Consider the following 19,254-nt stretch of genomic DNA (forward strand, 5'->3'; position numbering starts at 1 on the left):
GGAGAACTAGGTCACCCGGAGCCGGGCAGTAGTGGCAGGCGATCGTCCATGCAACAGGAGCCCCTGTGCTGGGCTTGGACCAGGTGCCCAGAAGGACGTGAGGGCTTCATTAAAGGGGATCGGATTAAGGCCCTGCCGGTTGAAGCACCTCCGTCAAGAGATTAATCCTGACTGCCATCAAAGGGAGCTGCAGGCCCAGGTTTCAGCTGCCCTTTTCACCACCACTGCATAGGACACAACCTCCGCGGTAGCCACGGTAGGGGAAGAAAGCATGCCAAGGTCAGGAGAAGTGTCCAGACAACTGGCGTCACCCAGGACACCTCTCCAGTCCGGCTGTTCCTGCAGGTCTGCCAAAGGGTCAGAAGACGCCTCCCAAATCTCATCACCACCTTCGGGGCAATAGGGAACACCAGGGATGAACAGGGGAACAAAAGTACCCCCCCCCCGGCGTCTGATTGGATGTCAGCCGGCATCAATCCGGCTCTCAGTCTATCTCGGGGGTGAGGATGGGGATGGCATCGGCTGGGGTCGGCGTTCGCCAGGGGAGAGGACGGCGTCAGGGTTTTATCGCAGAGATCTGCACTGAGGAAGGTCAAGTGAGGGCCACCGGTGTCGATCCTGATCCAGGCCTGGATCCACGGGGGCCCTCCAGCACTGGGGCCTGAGCCGCCAGCATCAAAGGCCCAGGACCCTCTTCCGGCTCCGTGGCGCACCGGCAGAGTTGGGCTGCCCAAAGATGGAGAGGAGGGCTTCGTAAAATGCACGAAGCTGGGCAGAGGACGATCCGGCTCCCGGAAAGGGAGGGAGGCGCAGAGTCGTCCCAGAAGTAGGCACCGAAGGCTGAGCATTTGAGCGACGAGGCTCCAGGTCCCACGTCACGTCAGCCGACCAACGAGGAGAAGGCGAAGAGCGACGGTGCTTCTTCGCCTTCAATTTTGTGCTAGGACTTACCAGACGACCTGGAGTGCAACAAGGTGTGGGGCACCGTGACCGGTCTCAAGATCTTCCTCTTGAGCGGGAACGACGAGGAGCCAACTGCCGGGCCTCCAAAAGCTTTCGGGACCGCTCCCACAAAGACTTGGGATTCATGGCCCGACAGTCCAAGCACGACTTCGGGTTGTGCTCACGCACCAGGCACCAAAGGCACACGAGGTGCGGGTCAGCCTTTGACAGGCCTCGCAAGGCTTGAAACGGGTCAGTCGATGGGACATCCCTAGCGCACCAGGAGTCGAAGACTCTAAAAAAAGAGGTCAACAAAAGTCGAAAAAGTTTAGTTAAAAAAAATGATTAAGGGGCAAGCTCTCGCTCCAGATCTTTGCTACGCTAGTGCGCGGGGAGGCTTCTATATAGACAGCGCAACATCATCCTGGCGAACACGACGCACACGACAGAGGCGGAGTCGACCAACACCACCTACCGACGTGCAAGGGTACTGCTGAGAAAAAAATTACGGATCCAGTCTGACGCCCGGGGGTTATTCGAAGGTAAGGAATATATAACTTACAGTCTCTTGCAGATAAATTATGATAAGATTATGCACAACACTATTCCAAGATGGCCACCCGGTTTAGAAGGAGTGGCTGCACAGGATACAGTGCATTGTAGATAGAAATGAGCCGCAAGCATGCAGCTTGGAAGAACTGTCAGAGGAGGAAAAATAAAACCCACACAAGTATGAAGGAAAGAAAGATATTGACCCACCAGCCCTGGCGCTACTCAATTTCAGGTTGATGTTCACATAATCAGGCGAAAATCAATCCCTTACTTAGTTACCAAGCCAATGGATGTAGTGTACTGGCCCACTGCAACATGCTCTACTCGGTCAAGTGCAGAAACAGAATGACACTTGAAAAACACAAGGCTCTCTAGAAGGGACCACAAGCAACCTCAGACCGGGTTTCAGAAACATTGGTGAAGTACAGGTTGGATGCTATGGCACAGCAGACAATGGACCCATGTCTGCATATAAACACACAAAAGGTGATGGTACGAATGCTTGAAAATTCTGTAAACCACTGGTAATCTATCTGCGTAGCATTCCCACACACCATTACACCCACTGTGCCACTTTAAAAGAAACCTGCCTTATGGGAATCATTAGCTTGTTAGCATAACCAACACACCTACTATTATGAGCACAAGTTAAACAGGGAACTTGTAGGAGAACATATGCAAGTTTATGCAAACAAAGTGTTCCAATTCCAGCTAATCATATTTGTAATTGCTATAATGTGAATACTCAAATTTAATCGGTTAGACATATACATTAAATCACACATGCAATAGCTCTAGGTTGATGAAGTTGATAATCACAAGGACAATCCGTTTAAGCTACTTAACAGATTCTTGTTTTTACTTTACATCTTGAGCAAACCTGAATGTAGTACATTCAGTTTAAGCCACCAACAATTAAGTTGAGGTTTATTTTCCTAAATGACCTAAGAGCAACCTTTCTCAAAATGGATTCCACAAAGTCTATTCAGGGATTCCACAACAATAAAGAAAATTAATTATTACAAGATTAATAAAGTATATAATTGGATATTTTAAAAAGCTCTGTAAATGTCAAGAAATTTTCAAGTAGCAAATAAAAATTAAGAGGTTATCCATAGATTAATTTGTGGGCGCAGCACAAGTACAGCAAACAGAATCTAATGTAGAGGATTGTTGGCTCAACTGAAACACTTCTGTACACCGAAAAAAGAGAACATGCATTAGGAGCAAAAAAGATAAAGTGATGAGAAGATTCTACTCCAAGATATCAAATTAAACATTACATTAATCCTGACTCATTACGGAGGTTTGAGTTAAGGTAACGATTAATAGGAAGATGACTTTGAAATTTACAATGCCAAAAGCTCAAACTCTCGCAAATGCAAGACCTAGTGCATTGCAAATGCTGGTTATAGCAAAGTACTAGGTTGATAATTCTTAATAAGGGGTGATTAAGGAGAATGCCAACAGCACAAACTCTAGAAATGCGAGACCTATTACACTGCAAATGCTTGTGTAGCAAAGCCATTGTAGCACTCACGCTTTAGCTTTATACATCTTGCGCTAAAGCACGGGTGCCGCGATTGCTTCAAAAGTCAACTAATGAGAATAAAATGCAGTTTTTTTCTATTTCTTTACTTCTGAAGCAATCGCGGCACCCTAGCTTTAGCTAAAGATGTTTAAAGCTAAAGAGCGTCTGCAGCGATTGTAACAAAAGTAAACAAACAAAATGCAGCTGCACGCTTTGTTCTTCTATTTATTTACTTTTGCTACAATTGCAGCACCCGCGCTTTAGCTTTAAACACCTTAAGCTAAAGCATGGGTGCAGCGATTGCTTTAGAAGTAAATAAAAACAATTAAAGTGCTTCCCCCCCCCTATTTCTTTACTTTCTAAGCAATCGCGGCACTCACGCTTCAGCTTAAGATGTATAAAGCTAAAGCGTGGTGCTGCCATTGAAAAATAAAAATTCAAATAACAAACAGAAAAAGAAAGCATGCAGCAGCGTTTGGCACCGCAAATAAAAGAAAGGCGCAGCATGCGGCGCGACCCCCATTGAATTTTTTTTTTTTTTTTTTAAATGTTGCGGGAGAACGTGTTCTGCCTGCAACAGCAGGCAGGAGAAAACTTAAGAAAAAAACGCTCCGAGGCTGTAATTAAAGCCTACTGAGCGACAACTTATGTTACAGGGGGGTGTCCTCATGGGAGGTTACAAGAAGAGAATAGGCGGTACTAAGGAGGCACGACTAAGCCAATTGACCAATGAAAAAACATTTACAAAGGACAGTGACAGGAACCAATTCAAAAGATGGACGGAAAGAAGGCGGAACTTCATGCCCATATCCTGAATACAGCAAACACAAGGAGATGATGGACAGAGCTCTGAAACTTTACAGACACTCACCCCCAGTCACACATCTTGCTTGAATTCATCATCGTTCTTTAGCTCACTTCATCACTCCAGTTCAGACCCAGCCATATGCAAATCACTCTTGACCCTGCTCCTCATGGGAACAGTTCAGCCCGAACTGCCAAGCCAGGTCTTGTCTTGACTGGAAACAAGCATCATAAGACCGGTTTTCGGGGTAACACCCCTCTTCAGCCAGGCTAGCTTGAATTCAGTGCCAAAATGAGCAAGGAACCCACGTCTGGGCATACCCTGCCAACTTAGGGCGAACAAAGCACACTCAAGGAGATGATGGATGGAACGCTGAAACATTTCAAATACCAGTCACAGATCTGGGTTGAATCCATAATCAAAAATGATGGATTTAGGTCCAGATCTCTGTACTGGGGTGAATGTACGACATTGTTATGCATTTTATCCATCAATTGTTCTTTTTGCATATCCTGAATACAGCATGTCTTGAAGAGACCTTGCAAGCACTGCCTAGGCGAGACCTAAAAATAACCATATAATGGAAGTCAGATGTGAGCTAATTCAGCAAGAACTGAAATAGGGATATACTAAACATTTCAGGTCTCAATGTGAAACAGAACCTTCAATGAAACCTAGTAGAGCCATTTCTAGGTACCTTGAAAACCATAGAGCAGCATGTTCACTTTGAATTACAAAAAATCCAGAGTCAACTGCTAATGTCATGGATCCAGGGTTGTGGTGCAACTTCTTTTCATTCTTACTAACCTGCTAACCGGTCTGTAGTTATAACACATCTGTGATTTGTTCCAGAGACAAAATTGCCATGCACAATTTAGAGATGGGATTTTGATCACAATATTGAAATTATTCTACAAAGCAAAGATAATGCCTTATGTTCTATAAGTATGGTTTGTCAAACTGGTGTAGACTAAACATTGCAGCCTTCAAAACAAATTTGGATTTTGGTGTATGGATAAACCGATCAAGTGCGTTACATGAAAAGTCTGCTGTACAGCTAGGGAGAAAAAAAAAAGTGCAAAGAAATTGATTGCTTGCAACCACACTAACAGATCTATGGGACCGCTGTCAAGTACATTTTAATGAAATGTTTATTTAGGAGCAAAAGTATCAAGTATTCAATGTTCCTTGCTGTAAGATTAAGCCATTAATATGAATGGTATCAGGATCTATTACTCAGAGTCCAATTAATGTGATATGGGATGCATTTTTCTCGATTTGTAGCAGAAAAGTGAAAAAGATTAGGCTAACACTGTTCCTAAAGGTCTTATGAACTAGCAAAAAGTAAAAAGTTAAGGCTGATCCATGGCAAATTAAATTAAAATCTATTTTACCAAGTCTGTGGAATCATCTTCTTCCACTTCCGCTTCATCATCCTCATCTTCAACAACAGAATCTTCAACTGCTTCTTCGTCCTCTGTAGCATCTTGTGCTGAAACTAAGAAACTTGGACCTAGAGTTAAAAAAAATAAAAGACATACATTATAGTCTCACTACTTCAACATACTTGGGAGAGCAATGCTTAGTATGCTTCATTGTGTTAGGGGTGTGCAGATTACATGTTTATGGACCTAATAAAGTGTGATAGATGGTATTCTTCAGCAAAGAAAAAAAAATGCAGAACTTCTTGTAATCAAATGAATGAAAAAAAAGGTTGGATCACTTGTGAGAAGGGTATGCTGGAACAGCATTTGGATAAGGACTGTGGCCAGTGTCCACTAGAAACATGGTATGCCATGCAGTGTGCCCAGTATCCATGCCTCTATTATCACCTCACAGGTACCAGGTACATCCATTCCCACAGTGTGTAAACAGAGGACCCTCACCTCCCTCCATATTTCTTTGCTCTCAACAGCCAGAAATTCCTTTTGGAAATGTGAATGGAAAATGCAACTTGTCAACACACAAGTAAGGTTTCCCACAATCTGCACAAAAATTTCCACCATTTTTTTTTTGACTGCATATAGTACAGGCGTACAACAGACAACTTAACATACATGTGAAGCCCAAGGTAAAGAGTCAACAACCCTTAAGAATCGCAACATAACCATTATGGGCATGTTCTTGGAAAAATTCTTCTTGATGGTTACTTCTAATCACTGGTGAAGACAATTCAAATATTTCTAGTCACTACATGTTTGAGTGGTTCTCTGGGGAAGCCTGGGGTTACAGTGTAGAATCTTGTGCAGGTGCTGCCATTTATTATTGGTGTCCGAAGTTCATAATAATGGAGCACTACACTCTGGCTAGCAATTATCCAGAATTAAGTATACGCCAGTTCTTGTGAATAATAATCTTAATTTGGTTTGAAGCAATATTGTATGTGGTTACACCAGTTAGGGTGCCTGTCTCTGGAATGTTGTTAAATGGGTCAAGAAGTCTTTCTCCGATCCAATTTCTTCGTCGCTTGTAGCTCTTTTGAATAATGGAAGCCGATGGTCTCTATACATCTCAATTTCTCTGCGAGCTTGCTTGCGTGTGGTTTATAATCCTGGATGTAACTGCAGTTTGTTTGGATTCTCAGACTATACAGGAGATTTTCTTGTAATCATCATGGATGGAAACAACTGAATTGTGGCAAGCTGTTCTTGTCTGTAGGTTTATAGTACCCTCTCATTATGGGATTACCTTAAGCAAAAAACCAAAAATAAATGTCAATATTTAGGATGGGGAGAGTGATATTGCTCTTAGTCTAAGTAAAATTCAGACGGTCATCACATTTCAGCAAGCTGTAGAATTTTAGAACCCTTCCCATATAATTAGGATGCCATCCACATAAAGCTTCCAAAGGAGTATCCTTTGTCTGAATGGATTTTGTGTCAGTCAAAACATACTTTTCCTCGAAATGGTGTACAAATAAACCTGCCAGGCTGGGGTAAAGGTATTACCCATAGAAGTACAGTGAATTTACAAATACAGAGAGCCCAGGAACACAGGCATTTTCCATCAATGCCAGTCTGCAGCATTCCAACACAAAATGTCAGGGAGTGTTACACTGCCAATCTTCTGTGAAAAGAATCTCCTCTAGGGTCTCCAAAGTCACATTCTGGGGAAGACTTGTTTCAGGACGCTCGATGTCTAGACCAATCAATAAGATGCAGGATGGATTGAAATGTACAACTTTTAGGTCTTAAGTAGCTTTCAAGTAAGTCGATTTATTTTGTACAATTGGTCGAAGGAAAAAAATAAAAATAAATAATCAGCAAACTGTGAAAGAGGTTCCTGGATGGAACCAATACCTGAGACTATTGGGCGACCTGGAGGGGGAAATGTTAATTTTTTTGCATTTTTGGTAAAGCATAGGAATATGGCATCTCCGGGTCTTTGTGAAATAGAAAGTCTGCTTCTTTTTTTTGTTTTAGATCTACCCGCTGGTTTCTGCTTTTTCAACCATACTCTGGACAATGGTCCGTAGTCTCCTTGTAGGGTCCAGTGTGATGACTTTGTAATACCTCTCATCTGAAGGCAATAGTGTGCATTCAGTCACAAAGTCTGTCTTTTTTTAGGAGAACAATGCCTCTCCTTTGTCAGCGGGCTTTATAAAGTGATTAGGCTCGCTAGTCAAATTTTTTTCAATGCCCGTTGCTCTTCTTTGGTCCCTTCTGTCATTGTCATCTTGGCCTGGAATATAAATTCGCAGTATTTAAGTCAATCCTTGCAGGTAGAGACCAGCTCCTTGTTAGGCAGGTAAACTCTTCCATCACTTTCAGCTAATTATAGCAAGGCAACTTTGGAAGCTAATATAATTAATGTAGTGTGGATACAAAGTTGAATAGGTGTATGGAGGTGCAAGAGTTATAATTTGGAGGGGTTACATAAATTCACAATAAAAGGTATAAGCATAATTAGATATTTATGTACTTTAACTTTATAGCAAAAGAATAAATAGAGCAAAATTAATTTAATGGTGGTGCATAAATTATAAATTTAGGGTATAACTATAACTGAAGAATTTATGTTAGTGTATTTGAAGTTTGGAAAACTTTATTCTTTCTATGCAAGCCAAACTGTAATAAAGGTTTAACCTTCGTTATTTTCCACTTAATTTCAACAGGTTTTTTTAAAATAAAAAAATGTTTTGAAATTGAAGTTTAGTGGCGTCCAGGGGAATGGCGTCCAGGGGAATGGCGTCCAGAGTGAAATTGTGTTGAGTCGATTGGCATACAGAGTAATTGCATCAGTGGAGTTTGTTAGAGAGGAGTGGCATGAAGAGGCAAAGCGTGAAGCGTGAAAGAGCATGGAGTAGCGAAGACTGGAGGGGCGTAAAGGGGACTAGCGTAGAGTGGTAGCATGAGTAAAGTGGAGTACAGTGGAATAGCGTAGGAGAGTGGAGTGACATACACTGAAGTGGCATTGACAGGAATAGCAGAGTGGAGTGCCGTACCTGGAGTTCTGTAAAGTAGAATTGTGTAGAGTGGATTGGCGTACAGTGTAGTGGTGTGCAGAGCAGTGACGTGGCGTAGAGCGGAGTAGCTTAAAGTGGAATAGAAGAGCTGAGTGTAGTGTAGTACAGTGGAATAATGTAAAGTGTACTGGCATATAGTGTAGTAGCACACAGTGGAGGGGCGTAGACTGGAGTGTCGTACAAGTGAGTAGCATACAGTGGATTAGCATACAGTGGAATGGTGTACAGTGCAGTGGTGCAAACTGGAGTGTGAGTAGAGTGGCATACAGTGGACCGGCAAGAAGTGGTGTACAGTGCAGTGTTGTAGAGTGCAGTGTTATATAGAGTGGAGTGAGTTACACTGTAGTGGAAGAGTAATGCCATGCAGAGAAACAGCATACACTGGAGGTGGGTGGAGTGGAATGGAGAGGCGTAGAGTGTAATGAGGTACATGTAGTGGTGCATAGTAGAATAGCCTTTTCTGGAGTTGGTAGACTGTTGTTGCGTACAGTGTAATAGCGTACTGTGGAGTGGCACACAGTGAAATATCGTAGTGGTGTGGAGTAGAATACCGCTGTGTGTTACTGGCGTAGAGTAGAGTGGCATATAGTGGAATAGCATAGAGTGGCATACACAGCAGTTTCAACAACCAACCAACGCACACCACGGCCGACCAGCCACCCCCCCCCACCACCACCCTCCACGCCTGGACCCCGATCAGCACAGAAGACACCATCCGCACGATGAACTCCATCCACTCCGGATCACCAACCGACCCCTGCCCTCACCACGTCTTCAACAAGGCCGACGCTGTCATCGCACCCCACCTGAGAGACATCATCAACACATCCTTCGACACCGCCATCTTCCCTGAAAGCTGGAAACACGCCGAACTCAGCGCTCTACTCAAGAAACCAACAGCGGACCCCACCGACCTCAAGAACTACCGCCCCATCTCGCTTCTCCCGTTTCCAGCCAAAGTCATCGAGAAGACCGTCAACAAGCAGATGGCCGCCTTCCTCGAGACGAACGGATCCCTCGACCCCTCACAGTCCGGCTTCCGAGCCAAACACAGCACCGAGACCGCCCTCATCGCCGCCACTGATGACATCCGAGCCCTGATGGACAACGGAGAAACAGCGGCCCTCATCCTCCTAGACCTCTCCGCGGCATTCGACACGGTCTGCCACCGCACCCTAATACGGCGCCTCAGCAACATCGGAATCCAGGACAAGGCGCTGGAATGGATCATCTCCTTCCTCAACGGAAGAACACAGCGAGTCCGCCTACCACCATACAAGTCAGAGGCCTCCGAAGTCATCTGCGGCGTCCCCCAAGGATCATCCCTGAGCCCCACCCTCTTCAACGTCTACATGAGCCCCCTCGCGGCCATCGTACGCAAACACCACCTCAGCATCATCTCCTACGCCGACGACACACAGCTGATCCTCTCCCTGACCAACGACCCCGCCGCCGCCAGAGCCAACCTGCACGAAGGGATGAAAGAGGTAGCCGAGTGGATGACGACCAGCCGCCTGAAACTGAACTCGGACAAGACGGAAGTCCTCATCCTGGGCCCTTCACCCTCCGCCTGGGACGACTCCTGGTGGCCCCCCGCCCTGGGCACCGCACCCAAACCAACTGACCATGCACGAAACCTGGGCTTCATCCTGGACTCCTCCCTCTCCATGACCAGACAAGTCAACAGCGTCTCCTCGGCGTGCTTCAACATCCTACGCATGCTACGGAAGATCTTCTGGTGGATCCCCACAGAGACCAGGAAGACCGTCACCCAGGCCCTCGTCACCAGCCGACTGGACTACGGCAACGCCCTCTACGCCGGGACCACCGCCAAGCTCCAGAAGAGACTCCAGCGGATCCAAAACGCCTCAGCCAGACTCATCCTCGACATCCCACGATCCAGCCACATCTCCGGACATCTGAGAGGCCTTCACTGGCTCCCCGTCAACAAGAGAATCACATTCCGCCTCCTCACCCACGCACACAAAGCCCTACACGACCAAGGCCCGAGCTACCTCAACAGCCGAGTCAACTTCTACGCTCCCAAACGCCACCTCCGATCAGCTAACCACGCCCTCGCCGCTGTCCCCCGCATCCGAAGAGCGACTACAGGAGGAAGATCCTTCTCCTACCTGGCCGCCAAGACCTGGAACTCCCTCCCGTCCGACCTGCGCCTGACCCAAGACCACCTCTCCTTCAGGAAGAAGCTGAAGACCTGGCTGTTCGAGCAGTAGCGGCACCACCCCTCCCCAGCGCCTTGAGACCCTACGGGTATGTAGCGCGCTCTATAAGTGTCACTGATTGATTGATTGAAACAGTGGAATAGCAAAGTATAGTAAAGTGGATTGCTGTAGAGTGGCATAGAGTGTAGTGTTGTAAAACTGAGTTAAGTACAGTGTAATAGCATACAGTGGATTGTCAGACAGTAGAACGGTGGGTGTATAGCCGAGTAGCGAACATAGAAATAGTGTACAGTGCAGTGGTGTACACTGAAAGAGGGTACAGTGGAGTGGCAGAATGGAATAGCGTAGAGTGCAGTGTCGAGGAATAGAGTGGAGTAAGGTGGAATAGCGTAGAGTAGAATGGCATACACTGGAGTGTCATAAAATGAAGTGGCGTTGAGTGCAATAGTGTACAGTATAATGGAGTAGAATGGGGTAAAGTAGAGTGGTGTACAGTGGATAGCATACAGTGGAGTGACAGTGTTTCAATTACCACACTGAACTTTACACCACTACAGACACAGCGTGAAAGTTTAACGGATGTAGATTTAATTTGTGAGGAAAATCTATTATTTGGTATAAACTGTCATTTCGGGTTGTGTGTGTGAATAGTGTAAGTAGTTTTAAGCATAATTTCTAAAATACTTAGTTATATATTATGCCACAGTATATTGCAGTACATTCTTCGTATACCGTGGTACATACGCATGATAAGGCAGTATGTGATTGGCGAATGGCTGTGTTTACCAAAAAGGTCAAAGGCAGCCACATCATTTTCAGCACATTTTGTTTGAGTTACGCTGCGTTCTGGGTTAGGGTCTCAGATCTAGATAAGTAGTAGGTTTTATTATTGTTCTCTACCTATTACTACTTTATTGAAGAGTTCAGTAGGTAAAGAAATATATTTATAATTTTCCTATTTATTTTGATACTAGTTTAGGGAGAACTACTAATTTAAAAAAAATTAAGTAGCGCTGTAATTTGTAGGTATTACCATGGTACTCTAAACTTTTTAGCTAGGGTTTCTAGAAGTTAAAAATCAAAAACATACGGTAGTACACTATATTTGGAAAATATAGGGTTCTACTGCATTTTTAAAATATTTTTTTTATATATATATTTTTGTTACCAAAGTACTCCCAAGGCAGTATTTTGGTGCTCCGTGTTTAAAAAAATATATTAGTTTTGGGACCCAGTCTCAACTTTGCACCCTCTTTTTTTTGCAAATCTGTTTTTATTGCTTTTTAGGTGTAGTAAAGAAAAGTACATGGTTCAGCAGGATACATTACACACAGAAGTACATGAACATATGCAGGTTGCTGACCCGTGCCCGGCCTAGCCAGCTGAATATGACCTGCAGTCAAGTAATGTGCCAACCGCCACCCACCCAGGAGCCGGCTGCATTTACCTCATCAGTTCTGGTGTGGTCTCTTAAAGAGGGGCAGCAGCCACCATATACCAGCCACTTAGCCGTACATGCAAACTTATGTCGCCCATACAACTTAGGCGTTGAGAACAGATGAGTCACGAACAAGTCAAAAGAAAAACTCCCTTTTCATCCCTGGGATCGCCCCCCCCCCCCCACCCCCATGATTGCAGCCGTCCCCATGTGTTCGCAGACGCCCCTATCTGCGGGTCAGAGGCAGCAGGGGCTATGCTATCCCGTCTACGGGGCAGCCGGTAGCACGCCGTCGCTCGCGCAGGCATTTCCAACCATCCCCACGTGGCTCGTGTGACCCCCCTCCCTCTCCAAACGCCGGAGCTCAGCAAGCAACTGCTCCCAGCGATCCGCCATAGGTTCCTTCTGCAGCCCCAGGGTTTCCTCCCTGCGGATGGCCGTCCCCTCCGCCCTAGCCCATGCCTGGAATGAGGAGCTCCATGCCCGTGTGTGTGGTGAGTCATGTGCCTTCCATCTCCTGGTGATGAGGCGCTTTGCTACTACGAGCCCCAGGTCCATGACTCGGGACGTTACCTTGTCTTTGGGCGATCTTGTAAAGTGGTGTAAAATGTGTTCGGGCCAGTCAAATGGGATGTTGCGACCCACACTCCCCTGCAGCAGCCCATTGACCTCTCTCCAATAGGCGCTCAACCCAGGGCAGCTCCATAGCATGTGTAAAAACCCCGCCCCCAGTTCTCCGCACCTAGGGCAGAGTGCGTCATTGCGGTGAAAGTACCTGTTAATCAACTCAGGTGTGAGGTACGCCCTGTGTACTATGAACAGCTGGATTTGGCGGAACCGCATATTTCTGGGGACACGCACTGGGCCTTCAAGGACCCTCTCCCACTCCTCGTCTGCGACTGGCCTCCCCAGGTCTTGCTCCCACTTGACGCGGAGCGGGCTCAGACTAACCGCCGTGTGCTCCCGCAACGAAGCCGCGAACCAGATGCCCGCCCCTCCCCATGACGTGCAGGTATTGCATGGTTAGGTGCTGGCGAGGCTCCGTAGTCATGTTCCCCCATTTGGCGGTCAATCTCGCCAGGAGTGAGCGATGCGTAAGGAACCCGCCGGGCGGGAGCCCGTCCTCCGACACTAAGGTCTCATACGGTATAAGCTCACCGTCTCTGTATAGGTCCTCCAGCGTGTGCACATCTGCCTCCCACCTGCCCGTCAGTGCAGGGGCCGCAAGCACCCCTCCGGGGGAGCCCTCCAGGGGTATTGCCGGCGCGTATGGAACAACCGCGCGAGTGAGGTACAGAGCCCTCCAGAAGCACCTATGTGCCACAGCTAGGAGGAGCGGCAGCGGTCCCGTGACCGTAGCTAAGGGGTGAAAGAGTCCGGTCACACGTTCCAGCGAATAGGGTGCCTCTGCCGTGGCTGTGTCGTCCCTGCCTCTATCAGCCAACCAGCGGACTAACCATTGTAGCTGAGCGTCCAGGTAGTAGTGTTCAAAACAAGGGGCCGCCAGACCACCCCTGTCTGGTGGCAGGTATAGTTTTGCGAGCGCCAGCCTGTGTCTGGCGGTTCCCCAAACAAACTCCCGCAGCATCCTAGTGAGCCTACCAAAAAAGGCAGGGGGGGGGGGGACGGGGACATACATCAGTAAATTAACAAAGTAGTACAGGAGGCGGGGGAGCATGACCATTTTGGAGAGTGCCACCCTACCCGTGGTCGTCAGTGGGAGTGTGCTCCAAAAGTGCACCTGCGACCTGAGCACCGTGACCGCCCTTCCCAGGTTGCCATCAAATAAGTCAGTTGGGCAGCAGTATATTTGCAGCCCCAGGTATCGAAAGGTGCCCTCCCTCCATTGAACCGCCGTGCCATTCAGGTGATAACCCGGGTCCTCCGACCCTGCGCTAAAAGCGTACAGACAAGATTTACCTGCATTTACGCGGAGCCCCGAAATAGTGGCGAAGGACTGCAACAACTGGGCCAGCTGCTCCGGGATGCATCCCACATCCTTGACGTATACTAACAGTCGTCGGCATAGAGCGACACCTGGTGAACAGCGTCCCCCCAGCGGTATACCATCTTCCAAGGTCGTCCGCACGGCCGCCGCCAGGGGCTGCATCGCCAGGGCGAACAGGGACAGAGGCCCACTGGTACCGCCTCCGAGACATAGGGGCCCAGCCTGACACGGACCGTGGGGTTCCTGTAGAGCAGGTCGACCATTCTGAGGAATTCCCCGTCCAACCCGTACTGCAACAAACCGTGGACAGGTAGCCCCATTCCAGGCAATCAAACGCCTTCTCCAAATCAAGGAGAAGGCACCCCGCTCTGGGCCACCTGTGCACGGCCTCACCGGCCACCCTGAAGTATCTCCTAAGGTTCAACGATGTGGACCTCGCAGGGACAAACCCGTTTTTGTCTGAATGTACCAAATGAGGGACCACTGGCGCCAACCGGTCCGCCAGTGTCTTTTTCTAGGATTTTGTAATCCACGTCGAGCATCGCCAGGGGTCGGTATGAGCCCAGGGACGTGCGGTCACGATCCGGTTTAGGCAGGGAAACCAGGAACGCCTCTCGCATGGGGGGGGGGGGGGGGGGGGGGGGGGAAGCGACCCGTCCTCTAGCGCTCTGTTGTAGAGTGCTCGCAGCAGCGGCACTAGGGACTCACGGTATGCCTTAGAATACTCCGCAGGCAATCCGTCCGGCCCCAGCGTTTTTCCCAATACCATTGATTGCATCGCCTCCCCAATTTCCTCCAGGGAGAGGGGCCCACTAAGCGATTCGTTATGTTCCCTGGAGGCCACGGGCAAGCAGATGGAAGCCATAAACTCCCCAAGGAGGTGCCGGGGACCCGTCCCCTTAGCCGTGTACAGTCACCGGTAGTGGTCTGTAAAGGCCTGATGTATTTCGCGCTGCGTGTATATCACCACTCCGTCTTCCGTGCGGATTGCCCAGATGATCCTCTTGGCGGATTAACCAGGCCAGCAGTCGGCCCGCCCTATCTGCTCTAGCATGTGTTCTGGCTGTGTGCGCCGCATAGTTGTGGCAGCGGAGCCGCTCCAGGAGCCCCGCATGCTTCCCACAAAGATCCTCCAGGCTACGGGAGTGTCTACCCCCTCCTTCTCCCTCCCTCTCATACTGCAAGAGTTCGTCCTCGAGGCACGCCAGAGAGTCGGAAAGGGCCTTGCGTATGTTCCACTGGGCACCCAGGCAGTGCCCCCAAACGGCCACCTTATGGGCGTCCCATTCCACCAAGGCACTGCTTGCCGTCCCCTCATTTGTGTCAAAGTATGCTAGCATAGCCGTGCCAAGGGAGGAGCGGAACTCAGAGTCCTCCAGCGCACTCGGCTGAAGTCGCCAGGTGGGCACCGGCGGGCGATCCGCCACCCAGCCAATCTGAAACCACAAGGGGTTATGGTCGGAGTGCGTCCGCCCCAGGTACTCCGACTGCTCGATAAGTGGGAGCAAGGCCCGGGAGCCCACTATCCTATCCAACCGTACGTGCAGGTCGTGAACTGCTGAATAGTAAGAATATATCCTATCCTGCGGGTGTAGTATGCGCCACAAGTCCTGCAGCGACCAGTGCGTGAGCCAGTCTCCCAGCGCCCGAGCGCCGGACTCGCTACCGGGGAGGGGAGGGAAGGATCTATCCAACTGGACATCCAACACCATGTTGAAGTCTCCTCCCAACATCCAGGGGAGCCCAGCATAAGGGTGTAGAAGCTGCGTCAGTCGCACTAAAAAGGAGGCCTGATCCACGTTAGGCGCATATAACGAGCCCAGCAACATCTCTTGACCATTCAGCTTCCCCCGCACTAACGTGTACCTGCCTTCCCGATCCACCACCACCTGTTTGCAATCGAAGGGGACGCCTGCTCGCACCCAGATCAGCGTGCCCCGTGTAAACGGTGCCATAAGTCTGCCCCTCCAGCGCCTGGTGAGCCTGCCCAGCTCCGTCTGGGTCATATGCGTCTCCTGTAGGAGGGCAATCCCAACAGAGTGTTGCTGCAGGTAGGAAAAGATGGAGTAACGCTTGGACGGCGTGTGCATGCCCCGTATGTTCCAGGTCACAATGTTGGTGTGCGCCATCGCGAAGCTAGTCGAGCAAGCTGGGCTGGGGGCAAAGCGTCCGCGCCAGGGGAGGGGGGTGGGCCACAGTCCGGAGGGAGCATGTTAATGCGCTGCCATGTAAACAGTGTAACTACCATGAACAATTTAACAAATAGGGCGTATTCCCAACGGGGCATCCGTCCAAACCTCTGAGATGCTAAGTAAGATTAGGCTATTGCAGTGTGGTGCCTGATGGGGTTCGTGCGAGTGTAGCTATGCGTTGGTACTAGTTCCCCTCCCCTATCTCCGCTGAAAGAAGGAGGAGCAGCATCGTGTCAAGGACTGAACTGCCGTGCAGGCCCAGCGTAAGTCGCGGCGGAGGGAGCCTGCAGCTGTGACATCTAGTGGGGCGCGCCATGTGCCACCCGCCCCCACGAGGTCTGTCGCTCCCAGCGCTAGTCCAACTCCCCCCCCAGCAGGTCCCAGGGTCCCAGAACCACCCAGCACGGTGCCACGGCAGGCACGTGGCCCTGTCTAGCATGCATGGTCCCAGACTAACATTGCAACATCTGATCACAATCAAGTCGGCAGTCTGTGGGGTCACCACTGGAAAAATCAAGTCTTCCGAGACCACCGGGGACGACGCCCCGCTCGTGCCCGAGGCACTGTGCACACCATTCTCCATTCACCCACTGGCAGGTGATGCACCAAGCGTCGCCACTGCCTCAAGTGCCTCATGCCGCTCCATCCGCATTCTCTGGGCTAGGTGCTATCGGTCGAGCCAGCTGCCGTGCCCCTCTGCGCCCACATCTTCTAGATAGTCTCCCAGGGCGGCCTTCGATATCCGGACCATCGGGCCTCACCCCCGTCCACTGCCCAGTCTCCTCCAACCAGTCCCACATGTCCGCCGGGGAGTCGAAGAAGCGGGTCCCCTCTTTTGCCACCACTCGGAGGCAGGCCGGGAACAGCAGGGAGTAAGGTAGCGCCAGCTCCCGGAGCTGCCGCTTCACCGCCATGTAGTTGCTTCTGCGCGGCTGCACGGCTGCGGTGTAGTCCGGAAATAACAAGACTCGGCTACTGCCCACGGTCAGGTCGCCAGACTTCCTGGTTTCACTCAGAACTGCATCCCTGTCCCGGTAGTTGAGGAGCTTGAAGAGAAACGGTCGGGGCCGGGCCCTCGGCTTGGGCTTCTGCGTCGGCACCCTGTGTGCCCTTTCCACTACGAAGTGCTGAGACAGTACCCCTTGAGGCAGAAGATCTCGCAGCCAGTTTTCCACATAGCGCTCCGGGTGCCTACCCTCCACTCCTTCCGGAAGGCCCACCGCGCGGATATTATTGCGCCGGGAGCGTCCCTCCGCATCGTCCACCCGATCTTCAAGCGCATGGACCCGGTCCAGCACATCCTGCAATGCTGCGCTATGACTCTGGACAACAGGTTGGAGCTCCTGAAGCGTTTGGTCATGTGTCGCTACCCACTCGGCCAGTTTGCGATGGTCAGCGTGAAGGAGGGTGAAGTCCGATGCGACCTTGTCAATCCTCGTTTTGAGGGACTCCCGTGTTTGGTCCAGGGTAGTGCTAAGTCTCTCCACCGCCGCAAGCATGGTGTCCATTTTGGTGGAGAGGGCCGCCGTTTGCGGCTCTGTGCCTCCTCCTGATCGCCCCTGCGGGGTGTCCAGACTCCCGACGCGCAGCTGTCCTTGCTGCGATTTGTCGCAAAGCCGGCCCATCACGTACTGCTGGGCAGTCGGCATTCACAGCTCGGCCCCAGGTGTCTTAGGCACAACTGGGCGTGGGCTCTCCAATCCCGCGAACACTCTGTCCTGTGTGGCCGCCAGAGCTCTCCTCAGTCCCTAGGGCCCAGCCGCTGGGCCGCAAACAGCCGGAGGAGGACCGAGGACACCCCACAGCCCGCGCAAGCAACATGCTCCAGAGAGGAAGCACACCAGGAAGGCTCCCACGCCCGGACGGGACGCACACAACTGATCACCTCTTACCCCTCAGGGCGCCGCACCACTGTACTTGTCCCCCGATGCGGCAACCGGCTGACGTCTAATCCAGGCCCTCTCCAGCCCTGCCAGGTACACCCGACCGTTGCCCGCCAGCGGACCGCTGCGTGCCCAGGCACACTCGATCTGCGCCTCCTTGACTTCGCGCCCACTGGAGTGGTGGTCGGTCCGGGTGTGCCAGCCCCGTCAGCCGGCTTCACGGCGGGGGCCCCACTCCCTCAGTCTCTGTGCCCAGCTTCCCAGCTCACGGTCTCATGAGGGGGCCCCAGACTGCCCCGCTGCGTGCCGTCCGGCGATCCCTGCAGTGTCCGGCAGACCAGGCGCCTCCGCGACCGCACCCAAAATGGCGCCTCCCACAGAGTGGCGCCCGCCCCTGCCTATGTCAGGCCTCAGGGTCAGCAGCGGGCCGCCCACGTCGCGGCCTCCGGGTCCTCCGGGCTCTCCAGGCGCGCTTCTGCACCTCTCTCCGCCTTACATCCCTCGACATGCACCGGCTCCAAGCCACCCCCAGGCCAGGTTCCTGTACCCGTGTCTTGCCGCAGGTGCGACCATGCATCACCCCCCGCATGCATCACCCCCCGATGCCAGGGCCCTCCGCGCGCGCACACAGTCACTGCAGGCTTACTTCATCAGAGGGACCTGCACAGGCCCCCGGCCCCAGCTCACCTCGCTGTCCGGACCTCAGCGGTGGCTCGAGACCTCAGGCTCCCCCTCACGTTCCGGATCTCGTCCTCCCGGGCCGCAGGCCCATGGTGCTCCGTCACCGATCGCCCCACAGGGTGCAGCAGGCCTCCAGTGTGCAGACCAGGGCGCTGTACTTCGCCTCGCGCCACCTCCTCTGGGCCCCTCGCAACGCCCCAGCACCAGGCAGGGCTCCCGCCAGTCCGCGCCCTCCGGCGCCGTCGGCCCGCAGCCTTCAGGGCACTCCGTCGTGCAGCGCCGTCTCCGAACCGCCTCCCGGTGCCAGCGCGGGCTCCAGCGGCCGGCCCCTCCTCACAGGCCGCCACGCGCGTCCTCTCCTCCAGAGCCGCGCCGGGTCCCGGTGCCGTGCAATCGCCGCCCGCTGGGCTGTGCGGACTCCTCGCCGCTTCCCCACACCGGGCCCGTGCCCAGCCGCTACGATCTGCCCCCTCACAGGATTATTGCCCGGAGGTAACGGTCGGAGCCTCAGTAGCTCGCGTCCGCCATGTTGCCCGGTTGGCCACGCCCCCCCTCAACTTTGCACCCTCTTGACCAATTACTTTGAAACTTTGCGTCATCCGCCAATGTAGAAGAAAGAATAGGTATTCAATCT

At 51.2% G+C, this 19,254-nt stretch overlaps 1 protein-coding gene across 1 annotated transcript in view; it reads right to left on the bottom strand.

Moving 5' to 3' along the window:
• SSR1 (signal sequence receptor subunit 1) overlaps positions 1–19,254 on the bottom strand; it is a 193,445-nt gene that overhangs the window by 137,686 nt on the left and 36,505 nt on the right. The window contains exon 2 of the mRNA XM_085607224.1: positions 5,225–5,343. Coding sequence (XP_085463350.1) covers positions 5,225–5,343 — 119 coding nt within the window. The remainder of the gene's footprint in view (positions 1–5,224; positions 5,344–19,254) is intronic.

Source organism: Triturus cristatus, chromosome 5_2, assembly GCF_964204655.1.
Source record: "Triturus cristatus chromosome 5_2, aTriCri1.1, whole genome shotgun sequence".
Classification (NCBI taxonomy): Eukaryota; Metazoa; Chordata; class Amphibia; order Caudata; family Salamandridae; genus Triturus; species Triturus cristatus.